General features: G+C 42.2%; 1 protein-coding gene across 3 annotated transcripts; it reads right to left on the bottom strand.

The window, feature by feature from the left end:
- Positions 1-96: 96 nt before the first annotated feature.
- On the bottom strand, positions 97-12,579 carry LOC103984232 (RNA-binding protein BRN1). 3 transcript variants are annotated; one of them, XM_018826304.2, is made up of 10 exons: positions 12,316-12,579; positions 12,072-12,154; positions 10,871-10,922; positions 10,571-10,696; positions 10,355-10,437; positions 8,494-8,676; positions 1,076-1,205; positions 866-1,003; positions 561-704; positions 97-471 (listed from the first exon to the last, which is right to left on the bottom strand). In XM_018826304.2, exons 1-10 carry the CDS (start codon positions 12,488-12,490, stop codon positions 323-325), a joined length of 1,263 nt encoding a protein of 420 aa, XP_018681849.2. In that variant the 5' UTR covers positions 12,491-12,579; the 3' UTR covers positions 97-322. The 3 variants fall into 3 exon arrangements, with proteins under 3 accessions (XP_018681849.2, XP_009399966.2, XP_009399968.2); XM_009401691.3 differs by having other exon boundaries at positions 866-1,205; positions 12,316-12,578; XM_009401693.3 differs by having other exon boundaries at positions 866-1,205; positions 10,355-10,434; positions 12,316-12,578.
- Between the last annotated feature and the right edge of the window lie 1,464 nt (positions 12,580-14,043).

Below are 14,043 nucleotides of genomic sequence, written 5' to 3'. Positions count from 1 at the left end.
ATATATATATATATATATATATATATTATCATGATATCCTAAACAGAATATTATGAATACCATCACAAATACCACCAGCCTGCTAGTGTTCATTCCTGATAGGAAAAAAAGAATGAATTAAATTGTTAAATGTCTAATGAAACTCCCATGGTACATAAATTACAAGACAAAAGAATTGAAAGTAAAATACAGCATTTGTACCATTTCAAGAATGAATCAGGTAAAGTTGGCACTTCTAAAACATGATAGAATGAGCAAATTGCTAAGAATCAGTTATCTTCCATTCACTCGTGTCGCAGAGAATGAAGGCCACAGTGACTTGCTACCTTCTCAGACGGATCTCACCATCAACAAGGTTTACTTTGTTTTCCTTCTTGAGTTGGACCTTCAACTTCTTACCACCTAATTGGAAGCCATTCATCACACTGATGGCAGCCTGGGCAGCTGCAGGTGAGTCGTAGCTTACGAAACCTACAAAAACGAAGAAGCCGATTATATTATAGAGGATGTATGATAAAATTTACTTAAAGACGTGTAGAGTGGATATTAGATGGTTTTACCAAAACATTTGCTAACACCGGTTGCTTTGTCTACGAAAACTTTAGCACTCAAAACCCTGCCAAATCCCTGAAAAGCATTTGAGAGCTCCTCATCTCCATATTCTTGTGGAATATGGTATATAAATAAATTTGCACCAGAAGGGCCTATACCGGTAACAAACAAAGAAACAAATCATCATGGGGACAAAGAAAATCCATATTTCTGAGTGCCAAAATTTGACTAACAGTCGCAATCGGGCACGCAACTTAGGCCCTTACGAAAACAGATACATAGAATAAGAGAAGATTTAGAAGAGCACATTAACCTTCGATCTGTCCCCCAGAAGTTGTGCTAGGGCCTGAAGGTGTTGCCAGATTAGCCTTCATGTTAACCGGGTGGCTTGAGACATGGGAATAGCCCAGATGCCTGGCAGTCGTTGGATATGATAATCGATACTGAAGACCTGGCAAAGTGGGATATGGTGAACTTATAAAGCCACCGGATTGTACTGTATTAAAACTTCTAGAAGCCGTGCCTGGAGAAACATCAGAACTGACCCCACGTAGTGTATTTCCTTGATTAATAGGTGGGATCATATTATGAAATGCAGCTTGGCTTTGCATTGAAGGTAAAGGGTATTGCATAAGCCCATAAGTTCCAGGTGGCTGTGCACCAATGAAGAACAAAATTTCAGCTCATCAGGGTTAGTAATTGTAATATGGTCGGTAGCACAACTTCAAATGGATGTACAAATGCACTAAAAAAGTAATATTTAAAAACTTAATAAACAAAAACCATAAAGTCAGAGCAGGTATCAGATGCACAATCCTCTACGTACGAGGACAGCAAAGAGTAAGTTTACATATGGCAACAACTTGTCTTTGTCTCATGAGTTATTATATGCAGTTATGCACAAAGATGATAGGATCAATTTATTAGAGATGGCACAATATCTGACATCAAGGGCTGGAAAAAATTAGAACTCGAAAAGCAGGTGTTCGAAGCAACAGAGAATAAAACCACTGAGGATATTCCAACTGTATGTTTCGTATTGTTACGAACAAAAATGCAAACACGGTGTTTAATGTAATGCTCATGTATGTCTGTGTCTTTTGGTTTGTTCATGCTTTGCACAGCATGTAGAGGGTTGGTAGTAGGCTTAACAGCCCCCATTTTCTTTCAGTCTGTAGTGGACCATTTTGGATTTTTTGTTGTGCGATCGTTCAGAGCTTGTGAAGTATGTTTGTAATTTGCATTAGTTATAAAGTGTTTCCTGAAATGATTGCTCGTGGATCTCGAGTGAGACACTTTCTCTAACCCGTTTTCTCTTTTGTAGGTCCTAAGGGACCATAGGAAGTTTTGGGGAGGATGAATTTTGCGGACGGACATACAAGGGTGCCGCACGACTTAGGCAAAACCAGCTAAGTCCGTGACAGATGGTATCAGAGCGGGACAGGCACTCATAGAGACACTTGGCATGCAAACATGGGGGACCTAACGGGGTTGCGTTGAGAGCAGCCAATCTGCGCGACCGTTTGGGGGCAAGCGAGCATAAAGATGTAGGAAAAAGGAGTCGCTCAGAAGAGAGGGCATCCGAGATTGGCATTCAGAGAAATAGCCAACCCTTCACGCAAGAGGCACCATGAGGACAAGTAAGATGGGAAGAATGCGTAGCGCACAAATGTTGGGATAGCTGAGAGCTACGACTCAACGTTGGCAACCATACTTGATGATGTTCAAGGCAAGCGAGGCGTTTGGTAAAGGATGAGACCATGTAAAGTGAAATGGGTTGTTCAGCGACCGAAAGAGTTGTGCAAAGCTCACCGAGGTGAGGGGAATTGCTAGCTCAAAGAATTAGGTACTCATGCAAAGGATTGTATGCAAACGATGGAGTGTTCGTGGCTATCCCAAGGTGATCGAAACTCGGCGCCATGGAGCATTGAAACTCTCTTCGACATGAGAAAGATACATCCGTAGGAGGTTGAGGTGTGCAGCGAGTTCAGCATGTTACTAGGCCTTAAGGGGTGCAGCGAGGGGTTATATTGATGTGGAGTCGCAATCTAGCAAGTGCGTTAGCGAGAGGCAGAACAATGCACAGTTTGTTCAGCAAGGCGGAGTAGTCCAAGGGGATAGTGGTCTCCAAAACTTTCAAAGAGAAGGAAGCGAAGAAAGAAGTTGCTCCAACAGGACAAATATCCAGGAGGGATAAGTCCCGGCTCTCCAGAGGGAGAACTATATGCAACGGACAACACATGTTGAGGAGGAGTACCTCAAAACAACTCCACAAAGCTCAACGGACCGAGTGAGCGACGATGAGTTATCGTATGATCTTGCTTGAGATAATGCATTGGGGGAAGCATTGCGAGATCAAGTGGGGGAGCGATCCAAGGCAACACAAATGAAAGCACACTTGGAGTCAATATAAAGATCGAACTCAATGGAAGGCTGACCCGTGGCATGGTGGGCGTGATGTCACGGCCTTAGCTGGAATTGCCTAAGGCGTGAGGCACCCTTGCAGCAAAGACGCGAACTTAGCTTGTGTTTGCCTAAGTCGCGAGTTACCCTTGCGACAAAGACGCGAACTTAGCTTGCGTTGCATAAGTCGCGCTTTGCCCATGCGATTTGCGTCCACAAAGATCAGCCCACTTGTAACCTCTCGTAGGTCCCGAAGGACCTGTAAAAAGAGAAAGTTGATTAGTTCGAAGAACAAGCGACAGACAAGTCCCAACGTCTCACGAAAAGGGGAAGCTTTACAAGCAATTCAACGAGCACCTTGCGTGCACAAGAGAAAAGAGGGAGAGGGGGAAAACAAGGACTTTAGAGGGTTAAACGAACAGCTGTAAGTCCACAAACAGCTGCTCACCGGGTGTCAGGCGTGACAACAAGTTCCCGTCAAGGTAACGTGCGAACTTGCGAAAGATTGTTCAACGCCCAACACTATACCAAAGCCCCATCCTGCCTTGTGCCACCCGGGTGGTTCCAAGGGGCTGAGATGGCTGACGTTTTGTGAGCGGAAGCGGACTGCAGAAAACAGCCCGTGGCACATGAAAACGGAGTTGTTTTGTTCAATTTGGTGAGCGATCGCTTTGTAGTGCTGCAACTTGTTCGAACTTACATTTTTACAAGCAAAATGACTCAAAACCAAGACAAAACATGCTGCCAAGTAGCTGTACATGTAGATGAGAGCGACGAATGGTTCGTTGAATGAAGTTGTTGCGGGTGCGCGACGACCGTTCGTGACAGTGAGGACCATCATCAACTCAATACAAATCGAGGAGCGGAGCAACTTGCGTATAACTTGGCGAAGTACCGAAGTCGTATGAAGGGAGCCAGCATAGAAGGTGGAATATGGAGCAGAGGCACAGAGCTTTCCTTGGACAGAGGTCAAGGACATGAACTCTTGCAGAGGCAAGAGCGGGATCAAGTCGTTCCATGGGTCCCTCATTCTAATGGAGCGGGCTCATCCTACATGGTGCCAAAGATGAAGGGAGCTTCGAGGCACATGCACCTTACCTCAAAGAAGCATTTGACGGAAGAACTAAGGCGACTCAACTTGCGAAGGCGAAGTTGGGTTCAAAAGGCCTTGGCATAGGGCAAGAGGACGTGGAGGTGGGTACTCTTGAAGAATATGCCATAGTGCTACTATTCAAGTTGCCATGAAAGAAGCGGTGCGCAGCGAAGATTGTGCTGGTAGGGGCAGGGGCCCAGGATCCAGACAATGGTGCACTAATATCAGCGAAGTCGGTGGACTTCGGGAGCTACTAAGCGACAGACTGTCCTAGAGTGGTGCTTCGTCTGGGTGTAACCCGAGAGCGGGTGGACGAAGATCGATTGTCAAAGGAGCGAACACAATTGAAGGTGGAAGAGGCCTTGCGACGTGTTAGCAAAGGCCATATATCGAGGGACCAAAATTCGAGTTCATCCCACAAGGATCAGAATGCAATGTAGACGTCACCAGGAGGCGACATAGTGCAGCGGATCATGGTGGAACAGTTCGTGACAATGCGATATACACAAATCTAGTTCCATGAGAGACTATATTATACGAAGGTATGATCGGGATCTACTAGGTGCTCTACTTCGGTAAACAAAACGACAGCAATAAGCGTTATGGATTCAAGGAGTGAAAGTTATGGTACCGCAGAGGTGGGTTTTCTGTGCATGCATCGAATTTTGCATCTGATGAAAGCCTTGGTCATCAGCATTTGGGGGCTATGTACCACCGATGGAAAAGTTCGAATGCAAGTACTAGTGAGTCCCATGGGAGGGACTTGATCATCCAGAGGTATGATCAGAACGGCTAGAGAGTTGGACTGCTCCAGAGTCCATATTCGCTTAAGGGAGCCCGAAAAGCCAGAGGACAAGGCCGAGTAAGCGAACGTTGCTACTAAGGAAGCTAAGGAGAATAGAATTGATGCGAACCTTGCAACATGATGGCTAAGGCCATGCATGGGAGTTGCAGTCTGTCTTTCCATCGACCAAGGAGAACTGCTTGGAGAACACAGAGGTGTTGAAGCAGGTGGTCGAAAGGGGCGAGGAAGCGACGACGAGTCCAGAGGGGCTTAGCTACCCAAAACCAAGCATCGGTTAGAATGGAGGTGAACTCGGAGTGCCACGGAGGCAGATCTATCGATCGCGAAGAAAAGGATACAGATGTGAGGCGACGGATAGTAGGGCCATGGGCATGGCAGCACTATGGTACCGCAGAGGCGAGACTTCCGTGAAGCTATCAATCCCTTGCTCTCATAAGGGCAGAGCGCTTGGTCATGAAAGGGACCGAGGAGGTGGAGAATGCAGAGGCAAACTCCAAGTACCGAGACAAAGCTGAAGGGTAGAGGCCAAGGAACTTCGTAAGACCAGTGTCAACAAGCCTCTCATCAAGATAACCGAAAGTGGAGGACTTCGGGTCGATGCAAGAGTGCACGACCAAGGAACGAAGCAGGCAGTATGCAGTGTTGTACCTTTGCTACTCAATGGAGTAGGCGGTTGGGTTGATGGAGAAGACGGTACAATCACAGAGACGATCAAAACTATTAGAGACTTACTCCAAGTTGGGGTGAAAACTTCCTGCATTCCAGAAGTTTGTTGGCATTGGGAAGGTGAATCACAGAAACTAACCTAACGCAAGAAGTGCAAACACTTCAAGTGCTTTAGAAGTGTGAGCAAAGAGCAGGCGAATGCCAGTAACCAGCTCGATGCATGAAGTACAACCCTTGAGAAGGCGAGCGAAGTAACTTTTGCCTTCTCAACTCTTAAGAGAATGGGCAAAACCGAGTACCCCAATTCTCTTATCTATCTAGCAGAGGAGCTCTGCACATATTCAAAAACCCTTCTAAGAAACCAAATGGAAGACAATAGTTGTCAAATCCTCACCAATAGTGATTAGTGCTATTGAGAGTAGATTATCCACTTCAATTCCCAACAAAATGCTAATCGAAAGTTAAAGTGATGCAAACCTATCTGGAAGTGACAACTAAGTGAAAGAAGAGTCGATGGGCAAATTTTATGGAGGAAGGACCCAAAAACTTCAAAAGTTTGCGAGGCGATACTCGTTAAAACTCCAACAAGCATCTACCCAGGTTAAGCAGCATAAGGCATTTGAGAGACTAACACATAGTAAGGATAGTCTTTTCCTTCATTTGAAGGATCCGCAGGAACCAACAGGGATCAACACAACTCTGCCAACCCCACACTAGAGTCAGAGTTATTGGCGAGTTGAAGCAGCATGACGGATCAAAAGTTCGACTACTCAACAACAGCAGCGGAGAGCAGCTGGGAGCCAAGAGGTGCATTATAGCTGGAGCAGAAGATTGAAGATTCAGCAAAGGCGAGGAATTGTAGTGTCGACAAAGGCTTCGACGAGGACGTCGAAGAAATAAGTGGGGGAGAATGTTACGGACAAAACTGTAAACAGGATGTTTAATGTAATGCTCATGTATGTCCGTGTCTTTTGGTTGTTCATGCTTTGCATAGCATGTAAAGGGCTGGCAGTAGGCTTAGCAGACCCATTTTCTTTCGGTCTGTAGTGGACCATTTTGGATCATTTGTTGTGTGACCATTCAGAGTTTGTGAAGCCTGTTTGTAATTTACATCGGTTATGAAGTGTTTCCTGAAAAGATTGCTTGTGGATCCCGAATGAAGCGCTTTCTCTAACCCGTTTTCTCTTTTGTAGGTCCTAAGGGACCATAAGAGATTTCGGGGAGACAGACCTTTGCGGATGGACACGCAAGGGTGCCGCACGACTTAGGCAAAACCAGCCAAGTCCGTGACAGTATGTTGGCTTCGCTTTGCTTCTCTGAGGATATTCCTGTGGTGAGCTTGGCTAAAAATGACCCACATTAGTCATGGCCAAATTGCCCTATTGTCAAAGAAAAGCCCTAGAAACTTTTACCTATGTATCCAACTTTGACATAGAAGATACTAAGGATGAGTAAACAAACTCTTCCAATCAAGAAGTGAATCATATCCCAGAAAGTTTAAACTCTGAAATAAGCTCCTACACCTAGACTGGTGGTTAACCTACTCCTCTCATTCATTGGACAAGGTTGTTATGGGTTTCCATATTTTTTCTGTGACAAAAAGGACAGCAGCAAAAGAATAGACAGACGCCGAAAGATTTAGTAGTTTTACATATTACACCTACACGGAAACAACACAAAGAGAAGTACCATGTTGTTATTTGACTTCACTTTGCATGGTATTACAATCAAATTTTAGCTGTAGGGGACTTTCAATTACTCATCGTATTTGAGTTTGTAATACACAATGGAAGAAATGCCTAGAGCATCTCTTTGAATGAAAAAGTCTGCTTTTCTTGATTCCAGTGTTATAAGCTTCATTTTACTTGGTCTCCTATACTCACAGTTAATAAGATGCTTCAAAATAATCTTAGGTGATTTAGGAATTAAATCTTTCATATAGGAATTTGTCTTTTATAATTTATATGTTTATTAAGTTATCAGATGTCTAAGTTGTTCTAGTAAGTAGACATCATTGGGATTCATCTATTTCTAATGAATATTCAGGATTGCAATCAATGATAGGAGATTCTTGCGGTACAAGGTGTTTTTTTTTCTCTTAGCTACATCCTCTATGTCCTAATATGAGGAAAAAAAAACAAAAGGGATTTAACTATTGTAGTATTTGGTTTATCACAGCAATTGACTCTTTAAGCACTTTTTTGGATTATTGGCCCATCTTCTTTTGTTTCTTATCCTTGTTATGCTGGAACCTCACATAATGTTAAAATATTGTGGTATTGGAATGTGCTAGTTCTCTTGAATGGTAAATTATGATTCATGTTGTCCTTCAACAATATGTTTTCTATTCCATTCCAGCTTATCGTGAGCATCAACACACCCTGTCCAATGAAAATGCTGGATATAATTAAAATGGTGCTCAATTTCAACAGCTTAATTTGCAGTTAAACACCTTGAAGTTTGTCAGTTGTTCCTATATGTGCCTTACTCTTCCTACCAAAATGTAACAGTTCAAAGAAAACCAAAGTTAAATTCTATGGGCAACCGGAAAAAAAAAATCAGATGTCAACTGTCAAAAGTTGTCCAAAATAATAAAAAGCACCTTCAGATCATCTAAGAAACCTAACTTGAATGATGAAGTAGATGAGTAAACAGATCCATGTGCAACAAGAACCATTGCAAATCAAGAGCTATCTAAAGTAAGCAGTAGAGACTGATGATGTTCACCAATACAAATTCAATCATTCGTTGCAACATGTAAATAGATTTACTTATAAAAGAACCAGGTAACTCCTAAATATCAGTATATCACTTATGTAATTTTGAGGATTTCACCATTCTAGATAAACAAGTTGGTTACAAGAAAATTGCTACGCAAAAAATAGCACAAGTTCATAAGAAAAGATATGAGAAGCTTTCATGCTTTCTGGTTGAAAGACTGTAATCAAGCATGAAAGAAATAAAAGTATCCCACCTGATACCCATATCCATTGTACGGAGGAATATAGCCCATTGGTAAAGCACCAAATATTGATGGCTGATGCATTGAATTACCATGAGCAAGGCTGGAGGCCTGAGATTGAGCTTTTTGTGCTCTTCGAGCTTGCCTTTCCTTCTCTGTGTCTGCCCACTTAACAACCAGAGGCACACTTGAACCCTGCGTGTTGCTGAGAGTCATAAGAAGGCAAGAAAGAAAAAAAACATAGCCTAATTCCAACTGGGCTAGATAACTCGAGGCTTTATATTTGTTGCCTGATATAGAAATTATGGTAAACAAATTGCTTCCAATACTCTATAGTCTATAATACAGTAGAGTATCCAACATCTCATTGCAAGAGATATCTAGTCTCCGAACAAATCAACTAGAAGGATCTCCTCAGATGGACTACTGCTAACTTAAGACTGTTCCAGATATCTTCCTTTTCATGGCAATCAAGCATTCTCTATGGCACTCAAGACAAGGTGGAAGATCAATCATCCCTTAAACACAAGTTTTTGTCTGAATCACTACATTAAAAGTTTTACTAAAACCAGGGCTAGCTTTGTCATCCTCATCTACTTAGTAAACATGGCATACACTCAGTGGGAATGTGGTTTCACTCCTTTTGAACAAAATTATCCTAGTGAAAGATCAAGCTTCGCTTAAAAGCTAAAATTACCTGCGAATAACAACAAACATTTTTGCCTGGGAAAGTATCTTGTGAATCTAATATGATTTTTAAAACTTAAGAGATCAAAATTGCACCTTTTGCACAAGCAGGAAACGATCAGTACAAGCTACAAGAATTTGTTTTGCCTGTATATGCTAAATTATCCCTTCATAAATCATATATCCAGTGGACATCACATTTTTCCACTTTTCTTGTGCCTCTTAACAGAAATTGGATTTTAGTGACATTAGTTGGATTAGCGACCTACCATTGATCTTTGACAAAAAGGAAATCAAATTATTTCATAAAAGCAACATGTCATACTTAGGGTTATTAGGGAAACCATATTGCCAAACTGTTTTATTGTCAGTAATAATGATACAAAAGGTGATGACCATTTTGAAAATTTCTAGCATTTTATATTTAGTCATGGCAGCTTGATTTCAACATGCAAAGCAAATTGAGATATAATACAAGTACTTCAGCCTTGTAACTGTTCTTTGTGCCCTTGAGCAGGACAGTTGTGCCATATTGTTCTTTCTTCAGAAAATATGTTATGATGTTAGGTCCCCAAATTACTTTTCTTGAAATCATTAGGAAAATATATATCCTAGATTCACAAGAATTGTCCAACTGGAAAGAGGACAACGTTGCATGTTAACCTCATCAAAACAGCTGTTTCATTCCAGAAATTCTGCAAACGAGTTAAGCATGAAATACACGGCAACCCTCCTTGCAGTCTTATCAGGGATACATGCATCTCATGGTGTTTCAATGCTTCTTCCTACTATTTCATTTTTTATTCTGGTTAGACAATGTCTCCCATGAATTTAATCTCAAATGATTTTGTAATGCTGTGATGGGATCCCATATCCAAAAGCTGCCATGCCTGAACTCACTATATTCCACCAAGATCTCTTTGGTCTTATTCTTCCTCTCGTAGCACCTTTACTTTTGATCTGACTGATCCATTTCACTGGTACACCTCAATAATCTTCTTGTAAACATACTCCAACTGTCATCTTAACCTCAGTTGATCATACATTCAAATGAACTAGAATTACCATAAGTTCAACTAACAATCCAGTGTTTCTATAAGGCATTTTTGAATGTAACCACAATGAAAGGAATTGGTAAGGAAGCAAGAGAGCTATCAAGAAGCTTGAAAGCTCAACAAATACTAACCTCCATCCTATGTTTTCCATTCAAGGCTTCAAGTGCTGCCAAAGATTGTTCTTTTGTTTCATATTTCAGGAATGCACAGCCTGCTATATTAGACGGAAAAAAAAGGCACTTGTGATATTTAGACACTAAGAACAACAAATATGAAGTACATTTATGGAGCAAGCAAAATAAGCCAATGAATCAAAGAGTTTTCATCATGTTAAGAACAAAATGCACCTTTGCTTGTTTGTTGAGAACTTCTCAAGATCTGTAAGTCCCTAATAGTACCATATTTCGAAAACAATGCTGCAACTTCAGCATCGGATGCATTCTTTGGAATCATTCCTATGAAAAGCTTGTGTTCTGGATGACAAATAGAAATTTCTTTAAACAATCTATTCTAGAAGAAGTTATAACCTACAAATTCATAAACAGAATTTTCAATTTAACATATAAAATAAAAAGTACAAAGAAGAAAAAGGAAAGAAAAAAAAAAACAGAATTAAAATTTCACATCACTAATTTGGTGGCAGTTACCTAGTCTTTCAAGCTCTCCATCAGCATACTTTACTTGCATTGGACTAGAAGCCTGAGATGCAGAGAGAATCACCTGATTCAGAACTAAGCAAAGATCCTCCACCAACTTTTATGAAGAGCTGATGGATAATAGCAACTTCAAAATATAATAAGCAGTCATAAAGGAATTATGAGACCAACAAAACTTGATCATACAATTCAGAAAAGAATAGTTATGACAACAAACGTAGGACAAAATTTTGTATCAGACAAAGAATAGATTCAAACCATGGTTTTCAGAGAGGGCACATTAATTTGACATACGGGTATCATCTAGTATCATGCATACTGCTATGACGGTTTACTTCTCCTTCATTAATCCCTAATCACACTCAATACACTATGAAATTTTAAATAATCATGAAAGTCGTGTCATAAGTAGATTTGACAAGTGTCAAAATTCTCACTAGCCTGAATAAAGAATTCAACAGATTTCCAGGAAGCACAAAGGATTATGCTTGCTTCAGATGACTAGTTTGTGCACAAGACAAAAGTTAAGCAAGCTAAGTAGTAAAAGAACTTGTCCTAAATCCTACAAGGGAACATGGAAACAGAAAGTCCTACTTTCCATGTACCCCAAGTACTTAAAGGATGCAGCTTCTCTGTTGCCGGCTAAAGATGAACCTGGCCACTAAAATCTAGACTAATATGCAAGTAGCCATCAATCGCAACGTATTTGGTCAATTGAAGAAAGGACTCCAATATATCTGACCATATATGAATTTGTCGTTATGCAAATGGCCATAATTCTACTCACAAACTCTCTAAAAGGTGTTATATATAGCATGATCGAAGCACCATACTCATGGATGTGAATGCCCAGCGCAGCAAAACAAATTCATCCATTCTTTTCTGGGGTGAGTAATTCAACCACACCATTCATCCAATTCCACCAATGTGGCCAATGATCCCATGTTCAGTGCCCAACATTTCCAAGCAATCTTTGATAACCAGAAGATTATGACACAATTCATAAACGAACGACGCAATCTCAGAACGAAATCTCCAACATATTCGTCGGGAATGCACATAATAATTTCTAGAGTCTCAGCACCCCCTCCAACAGGTAAACTAAAGCAGAAATGCAGATCCACAACATTTGTACCCTGTCTCCAAGGAAAGAAAGAAAATGGGGAAAGAGATTAGGTAGGGAATGCCATACACCGGGGAGCGTCCGCTTGTTATGGTATGCGGCGACCGCCTTGTCGGCCTCCTCGCGCGACGGGCAGATCAGGAAGCAGCAACCTGGAAGCATCACCAAACAGAATCGGTACCCCGAAAAAACGAGCAATTACATAGAAAAGAATGCGAAATCTGAAGCGAGCAACATTAGCAATTCTCCGGGATCCGAATCAGAGGAATGGGGAGAGAAGGAAAAGAAGGGTGATCTCAGGGCGGGGAAGCACCTCGGGATGCCTTGGTGACCTTGTCCTTGATGATGCTGACCTCGTCGACGAGCGCCACCTCCTTGAACAAGGCCCGCAGCTCCTCCTCCGCCATCTGCTTGGGTACCTGCCCCACGAACAGCTTCACGCTCTCTTCTCCTCTCTCTCCCCCTCCCCTCCTCTCTCCTTCCGCCATTCCCACGCCCAAAGATCTCCCTCTTCCTGTGGTCGCCTGGGCTTCAGGATTCGAGCACTCCCTTTCTCTCTCTCCCCTATTCTTCCTTCGTCCTCTCCTCGTTGTCTTGGTGGTGGCCGTTTAATGATGGTAATTATTATTTTATTAAGGGGTGCGACAACACCAACAAAACAACCCTTTTACTTCTTTTTCTGGTTCTTTAAAATTAATATACCAATTTAGAAGAGGGCTTCTTTTTTTACTGTCAGCATTTTTTTTATCGCTTTATTTGACAACTTTGAACCAAATAGGAAATCATTTTATTCTGGTTAATTTTAGTTTGAAGGCATTTATGGAGGTGGGAATTACGAAGTAAACGGCCCCACACGACGGCGTCGCATCGAGTGCGCCACGAGTCAGAACCTGCGGCGCAGCCACGTGGCGTCATGACAGCGGCGTTCGCGGGCCGTTTCCTGTCTGCCATCCGTACATAGACGTCTCGTCCACCGGAGGCTCCTTTGAACGGGCGCCGCGGACTTCGGCTCTCCGTCAGATTCGCTGCCGCCCAGCGATCGTACGGTCCGGAATGGTGGTCCTTGAATCGTTATCCGTTTCCTTGATAAGCCCTGGGGGGAGGGAAACGACGAAAGGAACGGAGCATGACGGAGTAGCAGCTCCGTAATTATCGGGAAAAATCCTGGTCCGAACGCTAGTGCTGCCAGGCTGGCCGCGCTTCTTGACTTCGATACGCAAGTGGTCATCACGCGACCGGCACGTGAGCGCGGAGCGATCTGATCCAGTCACTCGCCGGTGCGTTCAAATCTCATGCATAAATGGGGATGGGTGGGGAATCGCAATACTAACAAACACAATTGCATGTACACGGCGACATTGTAGGTGGTCCATCAATTGGATCAAGACGATGAAAAGAGACCATGAATAGATCTGGTGGTCCATCAAATAAAGCTGCCCAAATTTGGCTGAAGCCGACTGGAATCTCTATGAGGTTGTTTACCTGTCCTTTTGCATGCGAACACTTGGGGGATACCAAGCAACAAGATCTAATGTGAAAGCTATATGCCTAAAACATGAACATATTTGAGCTAAATCACCTGATATAATGTTACCTTTGAAACAAGAACAATGAGAAGTAAAGATGTCAAGCTCAAACATAGCTGTGAGACCATAATTTTCACGGTGAAGATCTGAAAGCTGTCAGTGACAACATATGAGTGTACCCTTCGCAAGACAGCAGTGATTACTGCTATAAAAAATTGCCACTAGAATGCCAAATTGGCAAAGCTTTTTATTATTATTAGGCTGTTCTAACTTCAGGCAACATGAAATGGAAAGTACTGCGCACTGAGTTGGGCTGTCGTACGTTCATGTATATAGATGGTTGAATCACTCGAGGACATACCAAAATCCATAGAATTAAAAGATGTGATGATGTTCCAAGAGTCACTGCGAACCATAAAACCAAGCTCACCAACAAATAACATTCATCTTGAAGAAAAAGGAATAAAAAGAAGAAAAGTAGGGCAATCAGACATCACCAATGCACATAGAAAGCT

The sequence above is a fragment of the Musa acuminata genome, chromosome BXJ1-5, assembly GCF_036884655.1.
Source record: "Musa acuminata AAA Group cultivar baxijiao chromosome BXJ1-5, Cavendish_Baxijiao_AAA, whole genome shotgun sequence".
NCBI lineage: Eukaryota > Viridiplantae > Streptophyta > Magnoliopsida > Zingiberales > Musaceae > Musa > Musa acuminata.
This window is presented reverse-complemented; position numbering and strand designations above follow the sequence as displayed.